At 33.7% G+C, this 23,761-nt stretch overlaps 1 protein-coding gene across 1 annotated transcript in view; it reads left to right on the forward strand.

Annotated features, from left to right (window-relative positions):
- KIAA0825 (KIAA0825 ortholog) overlaps nt 1–23,761 on the forward strand; it is a 251,368-nt gene that overhangs the window by 32,377 nt on the left and 195,230 nt on the right. The window contains exons 3-5 of the mRNA XM_049795675.1: nt 6,160–6,299; nt 17,312–17,480; nt 22,582–23,251. Coding sequence (XP_049651632.1) covers nt 6,169–6,299; nt 17,312–17,480; nt 22,582–23,251 — 970 coding nt within the window. The 5' untranslated portion in view covers nt 6,160–6,168. The remainder of the gene's footprint in view (nt 1–6,159; nt 6,300–17,311; nt 17,481–22,581; nt 23,252–23,761) is intronic.

Consider the following 23,761-nt stretch of genomic DNA (forward strand, 5'->3'; position numbering starts at 1 on the left):
TTGTGGCATTCAAAATATTTTGTAAATACAATCCTCATGAAGACTAGTTTTCAGATGCATTAAATGTTTTTTTAGTGGAACAATATGGTATTCTCTTTGTAAAAGCTGTGTATGCTTCAGCAAAGTGTGGGAAATAGGTGAATATGAAAGGTAAATTGGAAAATTAAGTAGAGATCTTCAATACCTGCCTATTAGCAGAAACAAAAATAGGTTATGTTCTTTTATAGACAGAATTTTTAATTTTTATTTTTATTTTATCAGTCTTCATTTTAAACAGTGTTACAATTTTGAAAGGATTTTTACCACAGAAAATTGGGTAAGCAGCTTTTACTGTGTCAGAATAGAGCTCAAGAAATCATAATTTTTAAATGTATTTCTTGTGTAAGCTCTATGTGGTTTGCAAAAAAACCTTAAATATTCAGACGATGTGGAGTCCAGAACAGTAGGAATTTCACATTGAATAGTATTATCTCAAGCCATTGCCATCACTGTTGCTGCCTGCTGTGCGATTGCAGATGACATCTTCTGTGCTGTAAAGCGGCTGGGAACAGTTGTGCAACTAAAGGTAGATAAAGGAAATCATTGTTAAGATTATGGTTTGAAAGTGTAAGCTGACTGATGAAAAATCTTGTCAATTCTCTCATCCCCTTTTAGTTTTGCAAGGATGCTAGGGCAATAAAGAGATATCTCCTGTAAGATAAGAAGCAGTACCAGAAAAAAAACTTCAATGATTTGGCTAGCTCTCTGTACATATAGAGCTGCAGTTTGAAATATCCCTGTTTTCAAATCACGAGTACATTGACATCCTCTTTTTAAAGTACTGCTAATGATAACAATTTTCTTTTATTGTCCTGGATATGGGTGGAATGAGAGCTCTAGGGGTAAAACTCATATAATGTTAAAGTAAGTTTTCAAATATTTAGATTGGCTGTAAAGTAACAGTCCAGAAAATTTGATTGCCGTGGTGCTTGGACTGCACTTAGACAAAACATTTTGTGCTGAAGTGTGCAATATTATATGTGGAAAAAATGCTGCTAAATGAATAAATGTATTAGGTAATAGTTTCTAAATATTTTATATGTACAAGTTACTGTTTAAATTCAAAATATAAACAGTTATTTAAAAGTTATCTTGAAATGTACTAAAGGTAATATTTGAAGTATTTGGAAATAAGTGTCTCATTATACAAGAACTAAAATAGTACACTGGCATTAACTGAATGAAATTAGTGACAGGTCATGAGTTCTCTAACTCTTGAATGACTTTTAAAAGGCTGAATTGTGGAGTTTTAAAATAATGAGATTCAGTTTATACAAATCTTGGTTTAGAAATGAGTGATTTGAACAAAACAATATCACCCTGCTGTTTTTTTATCCACTAAAGAAGTTTGTTTACACAAGTATGCTGGTTGTGGTGAATAACAGAAGTTAGGATACAACCAAAACATTTTTTCTGTAATAAATCAGGAAGCTAAATTATCATAATGAAATTGAAGAGGTTTTTATTATTTTATTCTTCAGCCATTAGACACAAACTTTATATTTAATTCTCTTTGTCAAACCATTTATGTCAAAATTATTTGGGGTTCATTTAATTATCTGGAATAAATGTGTTATATGTTGCCTTACATTCTGGCCTTAACAGGTTAGAGATACTGGGAATTAAGACCTTCTACCCAAGTATACATCGTGTACTTAATGTGACACCCCGTAAATTTTTGGTTCGATTAAATACCTGCCAGTGCTTAAGCAGTAGATTCTGTTTAGCTTTAGATAACTTCTTTAGATTATTTCATACACGGTAGTGTGTGTATAAAAGCCTACTTCTGGAGTTTATTGAAACCTTAATGGTTTGGTTTGTCTTTTTCCTGAAAACCTACTGTGTAATTTGGTCAAGTAGGTCCTATAGTGCTCAGAGACAGATCTCTTTGGATCTGCGTTGTATGAAATGGTATACTGCCTAAGGCTCCTTAGTTTACTTAGAGTTTGCATAAATGTATACAGGGCATTTGAAAACCCATGAAAGTTTAAAGTTTAGTTGGAAGTTTAACAAAGTGCGATCAATCATTATGAGAAACCATGTCTAACTTTATACTTACTGCTTTAGCTCTGCTATGATTTTCTTGAACATGTATGTACTAAATTTTTTTTCAAAAGGCCTAACAGCCTAGCTGATTTTCCATTAGACTTAGGCAATTGATTCAGAGGAAACTCCATGCGAACTGAAGTTTAAAACTGTATTTAGATTTTTTTTGCCCCCCAAGGTGTTCTGTGTAACTATGATACAAAATTTGCCTGACATTTTCCATGGTGTCCTGTGATAACTGAAACCCGCTGAAGTCAAAACAAGAATCTTAACTGGCTGAAGTGCTATAGGGTGATAAAGGAGTAACAGTACTGATCATTTACCAATACATAATAAGTCTGTCAACCTTTACAAAGTTTCTAAAAATGCTGGAACGGATTTGTATGCTATAAACATGACCTAGTATTTTTATACCCAGTGTAAGGAAGGACTCATAATTTTTATTTTAAAAGAATAGTGTTTGTGTGAAGAAGTGGGAGATGTCTGTTAGCTGCATATCTACAGTATGTTAGACTATGAATCTGTAGTTAAATATTGTGATTTATACATACATAGAGATATATTGTACATGCATAAATTCAACAAAAGTGCTCATACAAAAATCTATTCAAGTTTTAGGTCCACACAACTTTTCCAAACTGTATGTCTGAGAACAAATGCTTATTATAGTAAAAATAAACATTACAAATTAATCTTAGAAATCCCATGGAATCTTCCATGTATGTTTGTAATGGAAGGTTTTTACAGCGATGTTTACTGAATTATCAGAATGAAGAAATCTCAATTTGAACTAAGTGTCATTTTATGTAGTACTTTTACGAGAAGATTGCTTCCTTTTGATTGACACTGAAAAAAAAAAAAAGAAAAAGAAAAAGTGCTCTTTGGTGGTAAACACTAAATGAATTGAAAAAGCAAGAAGTACCTGTTGTATCAACTGTTCCATAATGGTTTTTTGAATAGGCCTAATTGTTTTCAATAAAAATTGGTTCTTAGCGTTAAGCTTGTTAGAAGTGGAGAATTGCTACAGTGAAGTTAAACTGCATTGGTGCCATCAGTTAAATTAAGGGACCTGAAAAATATTTCTTTTAACCTACACTGTACATAGGTTAAGTTTCTTGAGTAGCGACCAAAAAGATTGACAGCTACATCATTTTTATGATGATGAATGGCCCTCTAATATGTTTGAAAAGAACTATACTTATTGCAGATAGGGACACACAGAGTTGCATCTGAAGCAGGTTCTCAAAGACCGTTTGTATCAAAACATACAATATTTCACTGTAATAATAAATAGAAATATGATTGAATGATACTTGCAGCATAATAACAAGTGTTAAATGAATCTCCTTTGCGGAAGAAATGGGTTATTACTGTCTAAAATACTTCGAAAGAATTTGGAGTTTCAATACAAGAGTTATTCCCCCATATTATTACAAATAATAAAACTTTTAAGAAATATATTTATTTATTAACAAAAATTGATTTTTACCATCAGAGGAGGGCTGTGTCAAACAGGCTATCAGGGAGCAGCAATGGCTGGCTGCTCTTTGGGGTCTGGGGGAGAAGGGGAATAACCCAAATGGCAGGGGAGGGACCCTGCCAGCTGATGCCCATCCTGCTGCCCCCAAGGGAGGCAAGTGGGGCAGGCACTGGGGTGATAGTCTAGTTCCACTGAGGGTCCAGGTCATCAGACTGTTAAAGCCTATTAGTCCACCCAGGGCCCTAACACTGGTTATGCTAAGTAACAGTAGAATTTCTGCTTGATTTGTATTAATTTTTATCTTTATGTACTTATTTTTTCCTTCCAAAACATTTTTGTATTTTGCTTCTTCATATGACAGTCTTGTATTAGAGAAATCCTTAGGTTTTCCTAAGAAAAAGTTACTATTGACCATCTAAAACAACATCTGAAAACTAAATAATCAAATGTTGCTTTCCCCCCTTAAACCGAGACCGAAAGGAATAATTACCTTGTTTTGACAAGTGAACTGAAGAAGTATGACATAGAAGTCTTACAGGAATGCATACATGAAAACTAGGCTGTCATGTTTACAAGGTGATTTTTTTTCATATGATGAATTTTTCAAACAGTAAGTGGTCTGTAAACTATACTGATATTTTTCTGAGGAACACAAGCTTCTTTTGGCTATCCTGTAAGGAAATGAGTTAGGAATAAATATAAATATAAAATTTTGATTGTGCACCTATTATATGAAAACTCTGAATCATTCCAAGCTGTTGTTATTTTTGCATTACATGTATCTATTATACAGTACATTTTACACCAATCATTGACTGTTCTGCAAGCATTGAATAAAAGATTGGTTTGACTTATAGGTATTGAATAGAGTTAGCATCACATTCTGTATAAACCCTGAGATATTTCTGAAGAGACAAAGGAATAGATTTCTGTGACCATGTCTGAATATATGTAGTATCATACATGAGTGAACAACTGTATTTTCAGTATTCCTTTTATCTCAATTCTGTAAAGCGCTGTTTAATGTTTTTCCATTGGTTGCAGAACCTTCCAAAGTTGGCCTACTGTGTTTTTGCCAGAGCAACTGACAAGTATTTCAGCATTTAGGAGAGTGCTTTTTAACTAGTACTTTTAATTACAGTGTCTTTAATTGCAGTAACATCTGTTAAGATACTTGCAGTCTTATATTCAAAGACTAATCTTCCCTCGATGTGTTACGTGATGTATTTGGTTTACATCCAAACTTTTTAACCAGAAGGGTGACTGAGTTTCAGCTGCATTCCAAAATGTTGAAAGTCTTTGAATTGTTATTTGCAAAGGGGTATTCTGTAGCTTCTGAGAATTTAAGAAAATTATATATCCATGAAATATTTTGTAGTATTGTGCTGTTAATTCAGATGTGCGAGACAGTAGACTTTAAAGGACCTTCACGTTTGTTCTAACTTTCCTTTGAAATAGCAATACCAGAATCAGAAGTGTCATTTCTGCTGAAGGAATGCGCAGTTCTGCTCCTTGTAGATCTACACTCATATTTGACCAGAAACTATCATCTTGACCTTAAAACTTAATCTGATGTTCTTTTGGAGCATGTGTCTTGTAGACCATTCACTTAGAAATATTCTCAATCTATTTTTCTAGTAGTGCCTCTAGGTAAATTTCCAACCAACACTGTAATTGCTTCATAAAAGAATATTGCTTGTAAGAAAAATAGTGTATTTATTAATTCATTATATTTTCTTGCTCAAACATTGTGTGCATCTGAATAGTTATGTTTGTTCCTCATGTTACTACTGTAATATGAATAATATTATTAAATACTAAATAGTATAAATGAAATATACTGGTTATTAAGAAGTTTCTGCTTTTTATGTGATTTTTCCTTTAACTTCAGTAGCAAGTTACCACTGGTTGTAAAATCAACTTCATTATTTCTCAAAAAAGAGAATACAGAAGAAAGAGAAAACAGGAAAAAGTAATTCTGCTAAGTTTTACTTCTGCTATGAAGACTCCTGGGATTTAGTGTCTTAGTTTGAGTAGGCCAGTGGATTTGACCTGTGTTTTGGCAAAGTATTTATTGAGTATGTGTACAAAGCAGGATGACATTTGTTTTCTGGTACATTATAGTGTTGTGGTCTGGATTTTTATGTTCTAGTTGTTTGCAATGATGTACTTAATTTCCAGAAAGCTGTTACTCCTTGGACATAAATTATAAGCACACAGAAAATAAATTTACTTGCTAATGTCTTTATAGTTTCCAGTTATAGTAGTGAGAAATTAATTTCTAAATCTTAAAAAAAAAAAAAAAAAAAAAAAGCTTCTACTTTGACTAAGGTAAAAGAACTGATTTTTTAAAGCAAAAAAATGCAAGATATTATGAAATTTATCTCTGTTTTTATTTTACAGGTGTCCCTCTCTGTAGCACTCTACTTAGAAGCATGCACAAGGTTTACTATTCAACACTGATTTTATAATTGCCTACATAAATGCTTCCCTTATTAATCTAAGTATTTCCAAGTAACAAAATGTACAATATTTTGATACTTTTAGTCTGATTTTTTTCATTATTTAACCACTTTTCTGTATCTGTTTTACAGATTCTGAAAATGGAATGGGGAGGAGAATATTCTCTTGATTCTTCCAATTTAGACTGTTTGTTAAATGTCCTTCCTGGAGAATTGGAGTTTCAACAAATCCTTCATGATCTTGATGAAAAAATAAAGAAGAACTCTTATAGGTAAAGAGTAGTTTATTTGTATCCAAAATATTAGTGAAAGTCATTACATTTAGGAAGAAATATGGCTTTTCCCTTCTTTCTTTTCTAGTTGTAGGTTAAAATTCTGATAATTATTTCAGTAGTAATATTACCTTAACCACTGGAGCATTGAACAAATTTTTAATGCCATTTAATTTTTGTGCTATAGTCTTTCTCTGTATGATATTTTTAACAGTTGAATCATCTTAATCTTAGGAATTTTTGCACTAGGTGTGATAATGGAGGAAGAAAATGTGTATTCCTGTGACAGTTGTATTTCCTACAGCTAGGAGGTAGAATTTTTATTCACTAAAAGAGCTACAGAATTTTAGAAAAAAAGCAAAATTTGAACTCAGTATGTTCTTTAAGCATTTCAAATGGAAGTATAAAAAGCAAGTAAGTTAATATATATAATCTTTCTTATATAAGCCATTATTTTACCTATTTCAGTTGAAAGTGTTATGCTGCAATAGAAGATTTTCTAACCAAAATTTGTTTTGTAATATATGTCATTGTCCACTTCTTTGTAACATACTGGTTTCCAAAAATCAGTGCTATAGAAACAGTGGAGTACTGGAAGAGTTCTTTGTTGATGTGGATTTTTTGCATGACTGAAAAAAAATCAGCTCAAGGTTTTGTGCCTTATTTGAAAAGTGGTGGCAGTGTTTTGTGGCTAAACTCTTTAGTACCTTTAAAATACTTTGACCTGTGAAAGATGCACTTAAACCGATAAACTAATTGCCCCTTTAAAAAAATAAGTGTACATTCAGAGACATAATAAATAGCATAATTTTCTATTAAATTTTGAAAATGCTTGCCTTTGGGTAACAGTGCACATTATAGAGTTGTATAATTTCAAGGAATGCACTTAATGACATCTGTTTTAAGATTGTGTAATTTTAATGAAGCCCACATTTGTGAGAGGTCTCTGCTCCCGAACAGCTTCCTGAAGAATGGAAGTAAACCATTGCTGTATCTAACTGAAAACTCTTTTAAGTCATCTCTGAATTATTCTTATATTGCTTATGCCAGGCTGAGAGACTTTTCAGGCTTTTTATTTATATTTTTCTTATTTCACATTTTGAACATTTTAAGTTTAAAAACTTAGTGTTTACAAATGTAGTTGAGATAGTAATAATCCCAGGGTAGCAATGATAGTGAAGATCTGGGAGATCTGAGAAATATGCTGTTGTGGACCATTGCATAGTACAATTTCATATTACAACTTGCCAGCTGTTGACATCAGTGAAATGTAGATACTTATTTAGAGTTTAGTTGATGTTGTAACACAATTATAGGTACTTAAGTTTTGAGTTGCTATGGTCTTGTATATGTGGGAAAGAACAGTATCAGTGGTTTTGGCAGATGTGTTGTTACCTCTTCAAGTACCAAAAAAAAAAATGATTTTGTCATCATCATGCAGAGCCAGCCTGTGAGTTAGAAAGATTATTATCAAGATGAGTCTTCGGAATGCATGCTTTACTACTATTTTTGTTTTTAATGTGTGTAAAATGTATGCTGCTGGTTGAGAAAACTTTTGGCTGTGAGAAAGCAGGCCAGCTGTTCATTCCTTTTAGTGGTACTTTTTATCAGTTAACATTTTATGTTATGGTTTATGTTAACATCATCACAGTGGAACTATGCGTACATTTTTAAGAAGGCTGATTGTCCCTGATTTAGGTACATAGTCCTACAAATTAGAAGAGCCTTTCACTGTAAGTTTTGTAAGATCCAAATGGAACTTTATCCAAGGAGAGCAGGAAATTGGATTAGGGTGTGGTACACAGCAACACATGTCAGGAAAAGCTTTATATTTCTGCTGAATTGACACTTAAGCTAGTTTTTTAGACTAATTTTCACAAGGAAAATCAGAAAGTAGCCCTGTAGTTACCAGGTGATATTTTGCTCCAGTAATATGTCAGTTTCAGAAATGGAGAGGAGTTTAAAAGAAGATGGACAGCAGCTGATGTGACTTTTAAATTAAAAAGAGTCCTTTTATTGCTAATATATTAGAGGTAGCATGGAATGAAATCATTTTCAAGTTACCATTGATCTTTGTAAGTGGTATGATAAGAGCAGCTCTATGCGCTACAGTGATACAATTGGAATACAATCCATTTTTCATCAGATAGATTTATGATTTTATTATACCACAGAGAATAAACATAATAGTATACAGCATATATATATTTTTAAAAATAAAACATTGTGTAAAAAATTATGATCCAAAAGTGTGTAAATCACTTGAATGCTCATTTATTGCCTTCCAACTGAATAGCTTTTATAAAATTGTGTGACACGACAAATCAGATATGCTTTCCAGCAGTTGAATTACCTTCAGTATTTTTGTATTTTACCAATCCTATTTGGTCCTATAGCAAAAAAAAAAAAAAAAAAAAAAAAAAAAAAGCCATCTGTGCAAAATTGTTTTATTTGTAAGTTTTAAGGGAGCAAGTGTTTCATTCATTCACTATTATATAACAGAGCTCTTATTACACTTGAATGTTAACTTTATTTTTACAGCAGTTTATAGATGCAGGTGAGTATGAACTCTCAAAACTATTGTCATTGCTGGTGAGTTTTATGTGCAATGGTAGTCTTGGGTTATTCTAAAGTGTGAAGTTATATTCACAATTTCATCAGAATGGCCATTTATCTTCAGTCTTTCCCCTCACATTTGGTTTGACTTTTACTGTTCATCAAAACTTAGCCTTAGATTTTTTTTTTCCTAATTGGAGGATTAAGAGTTAGTAAGAGTTAATTTTTGAGCAATCCACAGAACTAAACTTTCAGCTGATATTTAATACTTATAAGCAGAAAGTAACTTACAGAGCTTGAAACTAAGCTTATACTGCATAACTTGAAAGTGATTGTAAGCATGAAATCTCTTCAGCAGTTGATTTTTTGTGTGTATTCAGTTCTTTCTTCAGTGAGTGATTGGCTGCCTTTTAGTGGTGATAAAGTGACGATAGATTCTATGAGTCTGTAGGACAGTGTGAGGTATTCTAGGTCTTCAACAGAACAATTACAAAGAATTCAACAAAATTATTTACTAATAATTGTGTCTCCACAATACACTGGAGACTGTATCTGTGTGACTTTTCACAAAGGCTTAATTTGACTTTAATCTGATAAACTTCAACCTGACTGTCTGTCTAATTAACAGTAATTCAGTCATCTGGGATTTTGAGGAAGGTCTTTTTTTGAAGGGCTTCAGTGAGGTCAATAATAATAAGTGCTTATAGCATTGCATCTTGTCCCAGAACTGTTCAATATAAATGGTAATCATTATTTGAGCAACTAACAAGATCCTTAACTTGTGAATAATAGGACTATCTTGAAAGTACCTCAATAAGGATGTTAGTATGACATTTTCCAGTTTTTGATCATAACTTTGCTGATTTGCATAGAAATACTTTCCACTATCATTACCTCAAAACAAAGGGATGGAAGAGTTTCAAAGAGGGTATTAAGCACTGCTGTGCTTAATTCTTATTCTGTGTTCCTGTATCAAAATTGAAGTGTGCAAGGGCTCATGTGTTGTTAAACTAAGATGAACTGCAAGAGTTATCTTTATCTTTTATTTTGAAGAAAATCTTGTCTTATTCCTTTCTGGAATTTACGGGAAGCAGCTACACCTCACTTGCCTGTTATTCAAAAGAATTAGCAAAATCTTGGCATCTCCATCCAAAATCCCAATAGTGGTTGAGTATTTGGGAGAATTTCAAACTAGGGCTAACAGTAGAGGGATGAAATTGACAATTTTATCAGTTTTACTTGGACCTAATATTTATCACAGCTCTCAAAAAGAATTTGACTCTTCTGTGTGAATGTAACCTGCTTGCTGTACAAGTGCATTACTGTAGTATTCAGTTGAGAATTTAGTACCTGTAAAGATATTAGAATAATGTTACTAAAACCTTTGTCAAAATAGTATCTGTCTACTCACTGCCCTGGACTAATTGCTAGGAATAAGTAATTAAGCTGAGAAAGGAATGTAATTTTATTCCTATTCAGCCTGTGTTGTCTTTGTGCATGACCACTGAGTTCGGAATAGTTATTTCTTATCACCTTGCTAAGCTGGACAGCAGAGAGTTTCTCAGAGATGGGCTATTTTAATAGGCATGCAGTTTCTTTACTCCAATATACAGTGATTATAATTCTTTCAGTCTCTTAGGTAGGTAGTTAGCTGTCACATACATCTACAGAAGCTGTAATCATATCTTGGACTGCACTGCGAAATTTCCCAAATTTCATATGACAATACATGAGACAATGTTTTTTTAGCCATTATTTGTTACTATCACGTTTTGGTCAATGGAGTTGAAAGCCTCCTATGTTTCACTGCCAGTCTTCTGAAATAACTTACCAATGCAAAGCTTACATCTTGTGGACTGAAATATCTCAGGTGTTTAAAAGAAGATTGGAAGTTAAAGATAGGCAGTTGTTCAGGTAGAACTGATGGTTCTTGTATGGTTAAGCTGTTGAGTAAGTTTCTCTTGCTGAGGTACAGCAAAGTAATCACCATTCTATTTCTTTCTTGTTTCAGTGGTATAATTACTTTACACCTTTGGTGGATAAGTTTTGTAAGTAGCTAAAGTAGAGAGATGAAGTAGCTTGCAAAGTGCTTGAAGCAGGTGCTACATCTTTCTTTTATGTCTTAAGGTCCAAGATTACAATAAGAAGAATTTGAGGAAGTTAACTTTTTCAAGGCTTTTGTCTTTATAATAAGCCTGTAACTTTCAGAATCATATTTTAATGAATTGCTGGTTTTAAGTATCAAGACGTATTTGTCTTAACAGAGTTTTTCCAAAGAGGTATGGTTTTTGTAGTCAGTATTTCCATCAGTTTTATATTGCTGCTTACAAAATAATTTTAAACTTCATTCTTACTGGTCTAATTTTATTTTGAATAGAACTTAGATACAAAATAGGAATAAGAGAATAATATAGTCAAACTATGAAAAAAATGTTAATGTACCCACAAATATGGGGTGATAACAAAACCTATATTATTAGCAATAGTAGCTTTACTTTCTGGCTTTCTCCTCTGGCTTTCTCCTCTGCTGGTGAGGTCACCATTGTAAAGAACTTAAAATATGAAAAGGAATTTCATCTGTTTATGCAGTTGGAGTAAGAAAATGGACATGCCAGAAAGAATAAGCTCATGGTCAGATAGACTAGAATGGAACAGCATAAACATTATGGGCCTGTAACTACAATAATCTCATTTTTTCCAGAATTTTAGAAATCCTCAGAGATACAATGTACCATGAGTGTTACTGTAGGTTGTCATAAGCATTGCAGGAACATGCAAGATGTTAAGTAGCCATTTTTGGTAAAGACTCTTGCTCCTGTTCAAGACAGAGTTATCAAAATATTCTTTGCATGAATCTTCATTTTCTTTTTCCAGTTAGGTTGAGTCTGTCAGTTTAAAAGTTACTAGAAAATAAGTTACTTGTATGTTTGGTTAAATTCATACATGGTGGTGGTGGGGCATCAGCAATGACCTCATGAAATTGTCTGTAGATCATGAGAAATTTTCTTAGTATTTCCTTTTTGGTAGGTCAGCTTTCATGAAATAAAACAAAATGTTTCTTTCACCATGTGAGAAAGTGGAACAATGAAAATGCCTGTGTGAATTATACTGGTAAAAGTCTTTCTCAAAGATTCCGTATTACTCCATGTGTACAGCAGGTCCTCTGACACACAGGTTTCCAAATGATATGACTGATTTTGTACAAAATGCCCTGTATCTTTAGCAGTCATGGTTCTTAATGAATATACATGATAATAACAAAGTAGTATTATGTTAGTGGTTCTATCTTCAAAAAAGTGCAAACAATTATTTCATTATTTTTAAAACAAACTGTCTCTTCCTAATAAAAGACATGTAAGCTGATACTAAAAGCAGATCTCCATGAATATGAGGATCTTAAGCATAAGTAACATGAGGTTTAAAGATAATTTCACTTTATAGCTTAACAGTTTAATTTAACCAATCTCATTGTCATTTTATGGCTGTTCCATATGCTGTATGAAATAAATTGAAACAGTGCTTGTTAGAAATTGAAAGGAGTTAGAAGATGATCCTTCAACTTACTCATAGTAATCTTAGGCAATGGGAGATGATATATGGAGACAGCAACCCTCATTTTGATACTGTGCTTTTCAAAATAATGTTTTATCACTACGACAGAGCTTACACTATCAGTTCCATTATAGTACTTGCTTTGTAACTGTTTGTCCATTGATGCAGCCACTTAAAAAGCAGTCTCTCCACATGATTAGGTTATTCCTAAAAACTGTCATTAATTTAATAAATAAGAGCACGAAGGAGTTCTCAGACTGCGGCTATCTACAGTGGGAATACTTACCAAGTGGGATAAACATGCTACTCCAGAAAAGCACTCCAATGTGGACACAGATAACATAACAGAAATTTGCTTAGTTTGTGGAAAAAAAAACCCCAACCCTCACCTGTGAAAAGGAGACACTATTTCAGTGAAAAATTCCTTATTCAGTAGTTTGGTGACTATTTTTTTCTGGTTTTTGTCTGAACAGTTCCACAGGTTCAAAGAAAGGTGGAATGATCTGTGGAAGAAAAATTGAGGGCTGTTAAATACTAGGACACTATCTGATTTAAGTCCTTGTGTCACAAATTCTAGAGATGTTGAAAATATTCTGAGAAATCTTAACATTTTTTTTCTCTTGTTATTTTAATTCTTTGTTGGCATCTCGTAGTGACCACTGTCATAGACCTGGAGATGTTCCAACTGACCAGGAACAGCTATTCTGATGTAGTTCCAGTAGGCTAATTTCCAACTGAAGAATTAAACACCTTCTGACTAGGTTCAGCGATGTTCCAACATTGGTACCTGAGCACCTAAAACATTAATTGTATGCCTCGCCTTATCATTAAGGTGTAGTGTTTCAGAGGATGTTTCACAAAACATGCATATGGAGCATAGAACCAGTTAACAATAGTTAACTGGGAAAAAGCATTGAGTACTGAAGTATGTCTGATTTACCTGTTGTACTCCAGATCTTGTATTCCTGATTTAGGTAGGTTTGCACACAGACATGATTGTATTTTTCCATTGACTGCACAAGATTTTAAGACAATTTACCCTCCTGTTGTACTTGTATAGTGTCAGTTGACATCATACGGGTTGATGCCTCAATTTGTTCTAAAAAAAAGTACTGCACTGAACTTAGTAAGATATATTTGCAGTTAAACCTGAACGAAAAAGGCTTATTGGGCGGGGGGTGGGGGTGGGCATTTAGCACTTTATATAGCTTTTTGTAATTGTTCTTTCAAGGATAAAATTCATTAAATACATTAAGCACATTTTTCACATTAACATTATATATTTTGTTTACAGTTTCTAAAACTTCAGCAAATTTCCTTTCTAAAAAAAGGAAATCAAAGTCCCATTCTCCCTAAACTGATAGGAAATGACAAAGTTTTAAATACTAGCCCACACAGTGAGAATAATTTTAATCCCATTTGGTAGAAGTATTTTGTTTAAAATTATTCCTTTCTAAACCCAGATAATACACATTAAAATGCTTTTATTTTTTCCAGAGGTAACCAAATTCCTAAATATTTAATTTAATGATGTAATTCATGTGAAGGAATAAGTACCTATAATTAACCACGTTCTTGTAATACTAATTGTTGACAAAAATCTTAAAAGAAATAGCAATGCTTCTGAGACCATGTTTACCTACAGTATGCTGTAAGTAAACAGAATGAAAATAGTTTTATTCAATCAAAAACAGTTTTAGTCCTAATTCAATGTTTATTGTGATAAAAGGATTAAATAAAATGAACAGACTTATCATGATTTGTATCTACAGGGAGGGCCACTGAAAGGTATCCACCTAATCCCTCTTATCAGTGTTGGGACAAATTACCAAAATATCTGTTCTTGAGAACGGCTGTAGCGTATTCATAGCTTGTAGTTTATTGGCTTGCACACAGATTCATATATCAAAAGCTGAGTGTAAAAACTGGTTTGTAATTGAAGCAGATTGGCACAGCCGAATGACAGTAGTCCCTTTTACAATGCACAATGCTGTAACCTATTGGGTATGTTTGAATGAGACACATCAGCACACTGCAATAAAAGCCTTTGATGGTGTCCCAGGAGTCAAGGTCTATGAACAAGGCATTTAGTTTCATAGTCCTGAGACAGGTTTCACAAGTTAAAAAGATGCATGCCAATCTTTTGTCAAGTTTAGAATTGGTATTCATGGCTGGGCTATCCCATCAGGAACCTGAGTGGGCCATGGGGGTCCTTTGTGCTCCTGATAAGGTCCTTTGATGATGGGAAGATACTTGTTTCAGTGCACTTCATTTTGAACTCAGTCATGCTCAGGAAAGTCTTAAGAGTTTTGTATCAATTTTGTAGAAGTGTTTTACAGGCCACCCATATATTTATAGGTTTTAGAAGTTTTTATATATTTTAGCATTAGTTGTAATTACTGAATTTGGTTTTCTGAAGATAATGCAGCTATAAAATGTGGTGACTTCATTTTGATAGAGTAGATACACTTTGAATGTTTTACCTCATGTCTTTTAAACATAAAACAAATATATCCATAATTCTTAATGGATACAATTAAATATGGGAAAATAAGTTGTTCAAAATGACATATTTATTTTGATGAAATTTTTTTCTTAGAAGTTGTACAGTCATAGTTCTGGAAACAATTTATGTATGTTTTTTCTGACATTCAAAATGCTACACTTTTTTTGCACTTAGATTGTTATGATCGTCCTTGCATTCTATAATTGTAGTTGTTGCAGTTTTCATATTCAGCTTGTTATTATTTAGTACTGTATTTTAAAGAAACAAAAGGCACAAAGCGAAACCTATCATAGATGATATACCTTGATGGCACTCTGGGAAAAAATACATTTCTCTCTTTTAAGCTTGTTGTAGGTAACTTAAAAATAAAAGGAAAATGCAGACTATTGCTTATCTCTAAACTTAATTTAATGTGATCATTTGCTTATTCTTTTCCACTGTTCTTTTAAAATGTCAGTTCAAACTAACAGACTCAGTTCCCAAAGGTACAGATGACACTGATTTACTTAATTGCTGTTGATCAGAATGCGACAGCTAGTAGGAATTTAGGGTCCATTGCATAACATCTGTACAAGAATAAAATGCAAATCACTTGAGAAAGGAGAAAATCCAGTAGAAAATCAAATAAATACTTCTTCCACATCCTGAAGACAGTACTGCAGGCAGAATTAAATGGCAAAGTACAGTCAGTGGGTGATATTCAGAATGGCCTTTAATCACTTATTTCTTGTTACAAATTTATATGGGTTAGTAATGTTTTAAGATTTTTTTAAAAATTCATATTCGAAGAAGATTATATTTTTAATAAAAAGTTACCTCCCAAAAGGTGATATTTCATGGAAAATTAATCTTTCCATACAGAGAAGTTATGCAGAAAAAAATGAAAAACTTTAATTCAATGCTACTAATTAAAAAGAAAAAAAATCCTTTTTTTTTTTTTTTTTAAATAAACTGGGGGTCTTTAATTTAGTATTTTTCACAGCTTGTAATACACTGAAAGATTATATTTGTTTTCCAGTTCCTTTTCTTCCCTCTCATCTCCTCCTTTTCTCCTCTTCCTGCCCTCTTTTCGAATCTTCTTTTCTCTTCTTTTGTTAGAACTACTCAAGTTTGAAAATGTTAGAGAGCAGCTAAAGAAAAAAGCCATACTTTATAAAATAAAGAGGCAAGTGGCAGTATAATAGGCAAATTTGTTTTTTTGTTAATGTCATGAAAATAGGAAGTAATATGATCAAAAGTATCTGACAATGAAATACTTGTAAAGAGCTGAGTCTTATCTAATCCAGTAGCTGTAGAGATTGGAAGAACTGAATTTTAATTTGTGTTAAACCTCGCATCCCTTATCAGCTGTAAGAACAAAGATGGAATAACTAATATACTCCAAAATAAAATTCAAATAGTAGGGAGAATCAGTTTGCACTTCAATAAACCAAACTGGCATCAGTCATATTGTTGGCTCTGTTTGTATTAAATTTAGATCTGCCTAGATCTAGTTAATACTAATTTTCTAACTGAAACTATATAAAATATTAAGCATTGCTTTTTAAAAAAGTAGTTCTGAAATACTGAAAAAGTGTTTATGTAGGAAAAGCTATAGAATTAGAATGTTTCTGGATTTTTCTTTTCTTTTTTTTTTTTTTTTTTTTTTCACGTAATTGTCCACACAAATAGAAATAGAATAATTTTGGATATTCAGTTGTTCTTGTGATTTTTGCAACTGAAATCCCTGTAATAACCATACCAGCCACACCTGGTTTCGTAACAGGATTATCATTCTAGATGAATGTTAAGGAGTGGATCAGCTCCTTGAAAACAAACTCTGTTTTCTTTCAAGTATTCTAATGACAAAAACAAGAAAGAAAAGATCTGCTTTCTCAGCACAACTGACTGTAAAATTCTTTTCAGCATTTTCTGTGATGTCAATGGGTCTTTAAGAAGTCATTAATATATGTTATATATTATAAAACAACTGCTGATTGCTAAAGGAGCAAAATGACACATTCACCTTTGAATACGGTAGTTGATTCAGTTTATATTCTCTGCTTTAGCTAATTAAGCACCATGGACCAGATCTTAGGTTGGATGATGTCTTATTCACTAACTACTTTATTAAAAAGTACAAGATTGTTTGAGAATTGAGGCAGTACTTACTCTTACTGAGGATGGTACAATCTGGCCTGAAGGAAATTTATTTTAGCTCTAGCTTGACTATATTTAAATGTTAATCCTGCAAATTCAGGCCTCATTTTGTGAGAGTAATTTAATCTATGAAGAAGGCAGCCTAGTGTTACATTAATATGAAGTAGTTTTTCTTTTTGAAATATGGAATATATAAAATGCTTTTATCTCCAAGTTATGAAAAAAAATCCTGTGATTTTTGGTTTTGATTTTTTTTTAGCATAGAACAGTGTCTTAAAGACCTGCAATCTGAAGTAAATGAAATATGTACCAATGAAATACTACAAAGCACAACTGACTGCCTTCAGTGGCTAAACAACTGCAATTTTACTTCTCTCAGACCTTCTTCCACACACCACGGAGAGCTGATGGAGTTCCTTAGGAGCCTGGTAAATATTGTTTACTAAAGACTTTAATGTTTGGGAAAGTTGGTTATATGATGGGGGGGGAGGGGGTTGAGGTTAATTAGTTTTCTCATTTCAGTCTTCACTGGGTGAGGATAGTTCAGAAATTTTATTATAAGGCTTAGTACAGTTTTTATGTCCGCAGCAGGGTGTTATGTTTCCTTTTGATCATGCCTTAAATAGACAAACTTGGGACAAAGTCTTTTCACTGGTACGACCACATGTTCAGCACTGCTAGGACTGTTTTGTAAACACACATTGGTAAAAAACATCTGACGTTACTGCCTACACCAAGGCTGTTACTGTGACTACTTGTTCTTCACTTCCATCACTATGAATTTAACTCATCTAATACAGGTTATTGTCCTTTATGCATTATTTAAGCATTAGTTTCATATCTACTTTTTCTAATTAGAAATGTGGGAGCTACATCGATTGTCCCAGCAAGTTGTACAACCAGACATAACCAGAAATCAAATTTCACTTCAATGAAAAATTCCATCATTTTAGAAGGCGTTTTAATCCAAAATTCTTATTGACAGTTAACCTTAGAATATATGTGTGGAAATGGAAGTCTGGAAGATTGAATTGGCTAGATGAGTGAAGGATGATACCTCAGGAAATGACAGCCTGCAAGTTTATATATAATGTATGTATATGTGTGTTTATATGTTTGAGTGTCAGGACAAATAAACAGTATCCAGTGGATTGTTCTTTGTCACTTCCATGTCATGGTTTAGTTGTAGGACATGGACACCTTTAGGCTAAGATTGGATATATTGGCAAAGGAAAACTTCTGTGGAGAAGTAGAGTATTTTGTCCTTTGGGACTATCTCCTGGCTAGAGCTCAAGCTTCATCAAATCACCTCTCAGTTTTTAACTCTTAAAACTGGCTGTTGATCTTTCAGTCACCCTTGAGTGCACTGGATATTAAGCTGTGTCAAATGAGGAAGTCATCTCTAGAAGCACCAGGTCTTTAATGTTCATGTAGTGAAGAAGTGGTGTTGTCCCTTCTAACACAGGTGATCAGTATGCATGTTGCTGTTAATAATCACCCCACTCAAGGGTGTCAGAGACTGCTACATCATAATTGATCTAGACAAAACGTGAGAAGCCCCAAAAATGCTGACTTACGAAGTCTTTTGTTATTCCTCTTAGTCCAGTTAGATCCTTAAACCCTCTCAGAAGAGGGCATGTCCATGATGACTTACATGTGTCCATTCCCTGCTTTCTTCCTTCTCCGAGGTCTATTCAAGCAATATACCTGAACACCAGGTGGCGGCATTTGTTTGGGAAACACCATCTCTGGAATACTTTGGGTATATCTTATACAAAATGTGCTTTCCAGCTCTTCAGCTACCCAGGAGCACACTGACTGCATGATGGTCTGGCTATGGACTCCAGAGTCCAGTTAAGCCTTGAGAATGGCTCTGTGGCAGGCTGCTAAACAGACAGCAAAGTGTGAGAAGCCTTAAAGTCTCAATTCTGCACAGCTTATCAGGAAAACATCTGTGGAGCTCAGGAGCTGGGACATCACTCTTTCCAGGCTCATGACTTTTTAGATAATCCAGCCTGTTGTGTAGATGAGACTACAGATGAAAAGTGTATATGGATTAGCATAGACAATCAATCTGTAAAAAGTTATACTCGCAGTAGATAATCTTTAGCTCCATAAACAGATCTGCAGTACACTATTTTCAATAATATTCAACATTAATGCAATTATTACAATCTGACCATTCTTAAATGTCTATCTCCATCCATTGAACTAATTATTGAGTTGACTTAACTTTTCACTTGCAAGCTTTTAATTAAATATCAAATAATACATCTTCAATAACGGTAACGTTCCTTCTACTTCAGGAAAATATCCCTATTCATTGTTATCCCTTATTATGTGTGTTTATTTTGTTAGGTATTTTGTTTATCTTTTAAGCTGCTGGAACAATTAAAAAAGATAGTGCAAAGTCCTGTTATGTGCTTTGGCTGAGGTGCTGTGTTTAGGTTTATGGTTAGCGTATTCACATGGATTTTTGAACTCCCATGGAAATACCGAGAGGTTCTTCATGAAGCCTGAAAATGTTAATTATGTGAAATTTCGTCATTCTCTGTACTGTTTTGTAATTCTAAATATTTAAAAGCTGAATATGTACATGAACACATCTTCATTAAATTCTGTTCCTTTGAAACTAGTGACAAAATCTTTTTTTACAAAATATTTATCTTATGGGATTTGTTTATTGATATGATGGGTCATAGTCTGTAGTAGGTAGTAGTCCAGTTGGTAGACCAGAAATGTTTTCCCGTGTATTATTTTCACTAACTTTCTGTGCTCATAAGAGAATTTTTCATGCTTCTCTAAAACCTTTGGATACTAATTTGGATCCTTTTCTCTTGAATAGTTTTGGCATCATCTTTTGAAGTATTTTTACAGATTAATTTTCAAATAGAAAAGCCTGTGTCAATATAGGCAATGTTCAAAGAGACTTGATGACACTGTGTTTTCAGAGCTTCAAAGTTCACTTCAGGGGCTCTTTTTCTAGTAATACGAAGTCTAAGATGGCATCTGGAAGCTCCCTATTTTTAATGCTTTACTTTAAGTTGCAAAGGGCTTGAAACAATACTTAGATTCTTGCCAGCTTTCATGAATAAAAATGTTTCTGCTTAACCTTAAAAAACAGCAGTAGGGATTTGCTTGGAAGACATTTTGGATTCATCATCCAAAGGCATCAGTTACATTCACTGTTTTGACAGCTTCTCTTGTTTTATTCTTTTCAGAATATAGTATTTGAGCATGGTTCATTAAAAAAAATTAACCTTTAAACTCCAGAAGTCTACATGTGGAGACTCGACTCTTCAACACAGTGGTTAGTGATTAGGATTCAGTTTACACACTGAGAGACATTCTCTTTGGGGACACAAAGCTTTCTAGAATACTTCAGTAGATAATACAAGAAAATCAAATCAGCCTTATGTATATGCATATTGATATGTATGATTTAAGATTTTAACTAGGTATATGTACTTCTATCACATGTACATGCTTTTATAGAATGATACTTGACTGATAATTTCCTTTATTATTCTGTCTTCCACATGTGTTTCCTGCTTGTAATTAAAAAAATTCACAGGAAACATTCTGAAATAAAGATGTAAAATGGAAGAAAAATAGGTAGTTTGTTATTTTTTAAGACTTTCCTTTATGGGAGGCAATCATGCACTCTGTCTTTTGTTCAGAATTAGCTACTGTGATGCAAGTCTTTTATTTTTCATCACAGAGCACTCCAGAGTAAAGGGCAATAGTTAAGTTAAGGTCTTGTTTTCTCCCATAAGAGTGCAATAGTTTTGAGTCACCCAGAACAAAGAATAGTAGTTTCAATATTGGAAATTTTTGTGACTCAGAAGCATGAAAGAAAAAAAAAAAAAGGCAAGCCAACTGAAGTTTTTGTTCTGAAGTTTGTTATCTACTGATGAAAGCTTTCTACAGTAGAAAAATGAAACATTTTGTATTGGAAGTTATTATATTTAAGCAATACCATACTCTAATTTGACTTATTTCTCTCTCTTTCAAAATGGGAAAAGAAATAAAACTGATCATTTCTTCACATACTTCAGGTTAAATAAATCATTAGTTCTGAAGGTGGAAGGTTGCCGACGGTTTCTTTACCAGCCTTGCTTTACAGGATGGAGTACAGCTGGGAGACCCAGATAAAGGACATGAGTGGAAAGAACTACCCTTATGTGATTTGCCACAACACTTTTCTCTGCTGGAGAGAAGAAATAGGAGGTGGGGGAGCAAGTGGGAGGGTGTCTAGATCCTGATTCACCTAAGGCTTGCCTACTTAGTTCCTGAAACCCAGAAAATCAAGACTACCACCAATTTCACTCAGTTTTCTTGTTACTGTGATAGGAGAATCTGTAGTCAGCTTTAGTGCAGCTGTAGGATTGAGAGCAGGTCTTCACAAGTAAAAAGCTGAAGGGCCTGGGACTGTGGCCAAAGCCAACCTGCAGTAGGAAAAATGTTGAGGATGTGCAAAGTGGGTTTGTAACAGGCAAGTTTTTTTCTCTGAGAAAGGAGGGAGATTTTGGTGTTCAGTGACCATGGGACTTTGGGGTTGTCTTCTACTCATATGTTGGACACTTTAATGCAAACAATTCATCTCATACATACTAAGGACAACTGCAGAGTGGTGTTTAAATTTATGTCATTCTGGGCCAGGTAGAAAGGATTGAGCTGCGACAAGAGGACCTGCGATTTGCTGCATGGCCTCTTGAACTTGAAGCAGCTCTGCGGTCAGAGATCTTGGCCCTGGACCCAGAGGGGAGCTCTTCAGGCTCAGATGAAGTACAAACACGGCGTGCATTCATGTGGTTTCATCTCCTTTTATTAACTGGCTTCCTTCTCCTTCTCCAACACATATAGCTGAGATGTATTTAGAGGTTGCTATGTTGTTAATGTATTGGTCTGCATCTTGGTTTGACAAGATACACAGCTGCTTGTTCATCTGCCCTGTGTGATCTAAGCCTGTTCAATTCTTAACAAGTTTTCAATTTTAGTTCTTTAAGGGCATCCTGGGAAGATTATTTTATTCTTAGAATGGCCTTTTTGATGGTTGCCTACTGAGCCAGAACATAGAAAGCAAGTATTTAATTTTATAAATTCTTGTCTTGGTTTTGTGAGCAAAACCTGTCATTATCTGTGTAAATCTTGAGTAATTTTTCGTACCGTTTTGTTTCAAAGATGTGTGTGTGGACCAGAACAGACAGGCTGCCAAGGCTTACCTAATGAGCTTTCCAAAGCTTTCCTTTGAATTGAGGATTAGAATTGATTGAGAAAAGAGATTGAGGATCTAAGAAAGATGGGAAGAGGAATATGAGTTATTGGAGCAGGTAGACAAGGAGATGGATTGCCGCATAAATCTGTGGGAAGACAGGCTTTGTTATTTCTGTTGTTTGTATTTCTCTCTTATTTGCTGGTAAGATAATTAGCATTGGAAACAGTTGGTACTCTCGCATGAAGCTATTCATTTTTTGAACCAGAATTTACAAAACATTTCTAAAATACTGTCTGATTTACTTTTGTTAGCAAAGCTTGCTGAAGAATGAGCAAAATCAAGAAGAAATGATACTTCACTTCCTTCTGGATCTCTCTAGCCAGTGTGGTGTGTCATTTCCCTGTACGCCAAGTGGAATGTCTTTTGACTTAACATCTTCCCTTCATGCCATTGAGGATGATTCAACTATGGATGTGAAATCTCTCTGGGATGATGTGAGATTGCATCTTCGACGATTTTTAGTAAATAGACTGCAAAGTCAAGAAGAAACAAATACTAATGCTGTACAACAACAAATGGAGTTTAAAACTCAGTGCATACAGCAACTTCTGTTTCTTTATCCTGAATCAGAAGTTTTAACAAAGTATCAAAATATGCAGAATAAACTGGTTAGCGATCTTCTACAGAACTGTATTTTGTCTAGTTGTGGTGAAACAAATTTTGATAAGGTGGTTCATGGTTACCAAAGCTCTGTACCCACATTATGCACAATGATAAAAGAGGATTTGTATATACTAAGTGGAACTATTGATCCTTCTTCATCATTGAAGTTTATTAATGAAACTTACCTGGATACCATCACTGAAGAAATGACAGTTCTTCTTGAAAGACTTTGTGAGCTGCAGTTCAAAGAAAATGCTCTACATATAGTTAAAGCAAACAAGATTTCAAAGAAGCATAGAGGAACAGTTCATGCTGTGGGTTAGTAGCATTTTATGTTCACTGTAGCTAGATATTATTTTAATTATAGTACTTGTTTTTTAATATACTTGATTATTTCCTGTGAAGACACACACCTGAGATTATTAATTACACCTTTATGTTTTAATGATATTACTGCACTTGAATTGTAGACTGCATCAGAATTGTGATGAAAAAGGTTTTAAGGTAAAGGGAGAGTATCTTATGCTTATGTATATAGAAACCCTATTATAATTCCCTGGATAACATTGTCATGTCATAGTCTTTTTTTTTAGTCTAACTTATTTCAACTGCTGAAATATATAATAGTGAAAGTCCATACAATAATGTAACCATGAAATAGACACAGATTCATACATCAGAGCTGACCCAAAAGATTACTATGCAGGTTCTAATTATAAAAAAAATAACAACCCCAAAAATTTAAGTTTTCTAGTCTTGTGAAAGTACAGTAAGTTAGAGTTAATGCTACCTGGTCATTTCTTCTTCTTCTAAGGATTTTAAGGAAGG

This window comes from Accipiter gentilis, chromosome Z, assembly GCF_929443795.1.
Source record: "Accipiter gentilis chromosome Z, bAccGen1.1, whole genome shotgun sequence".
Taxonomy (NCBI): Eukaryota; Metazoa; Chordata; class Aves; order Accipitriformes; family Accipitridae; genus Astur; species Astur gentilis.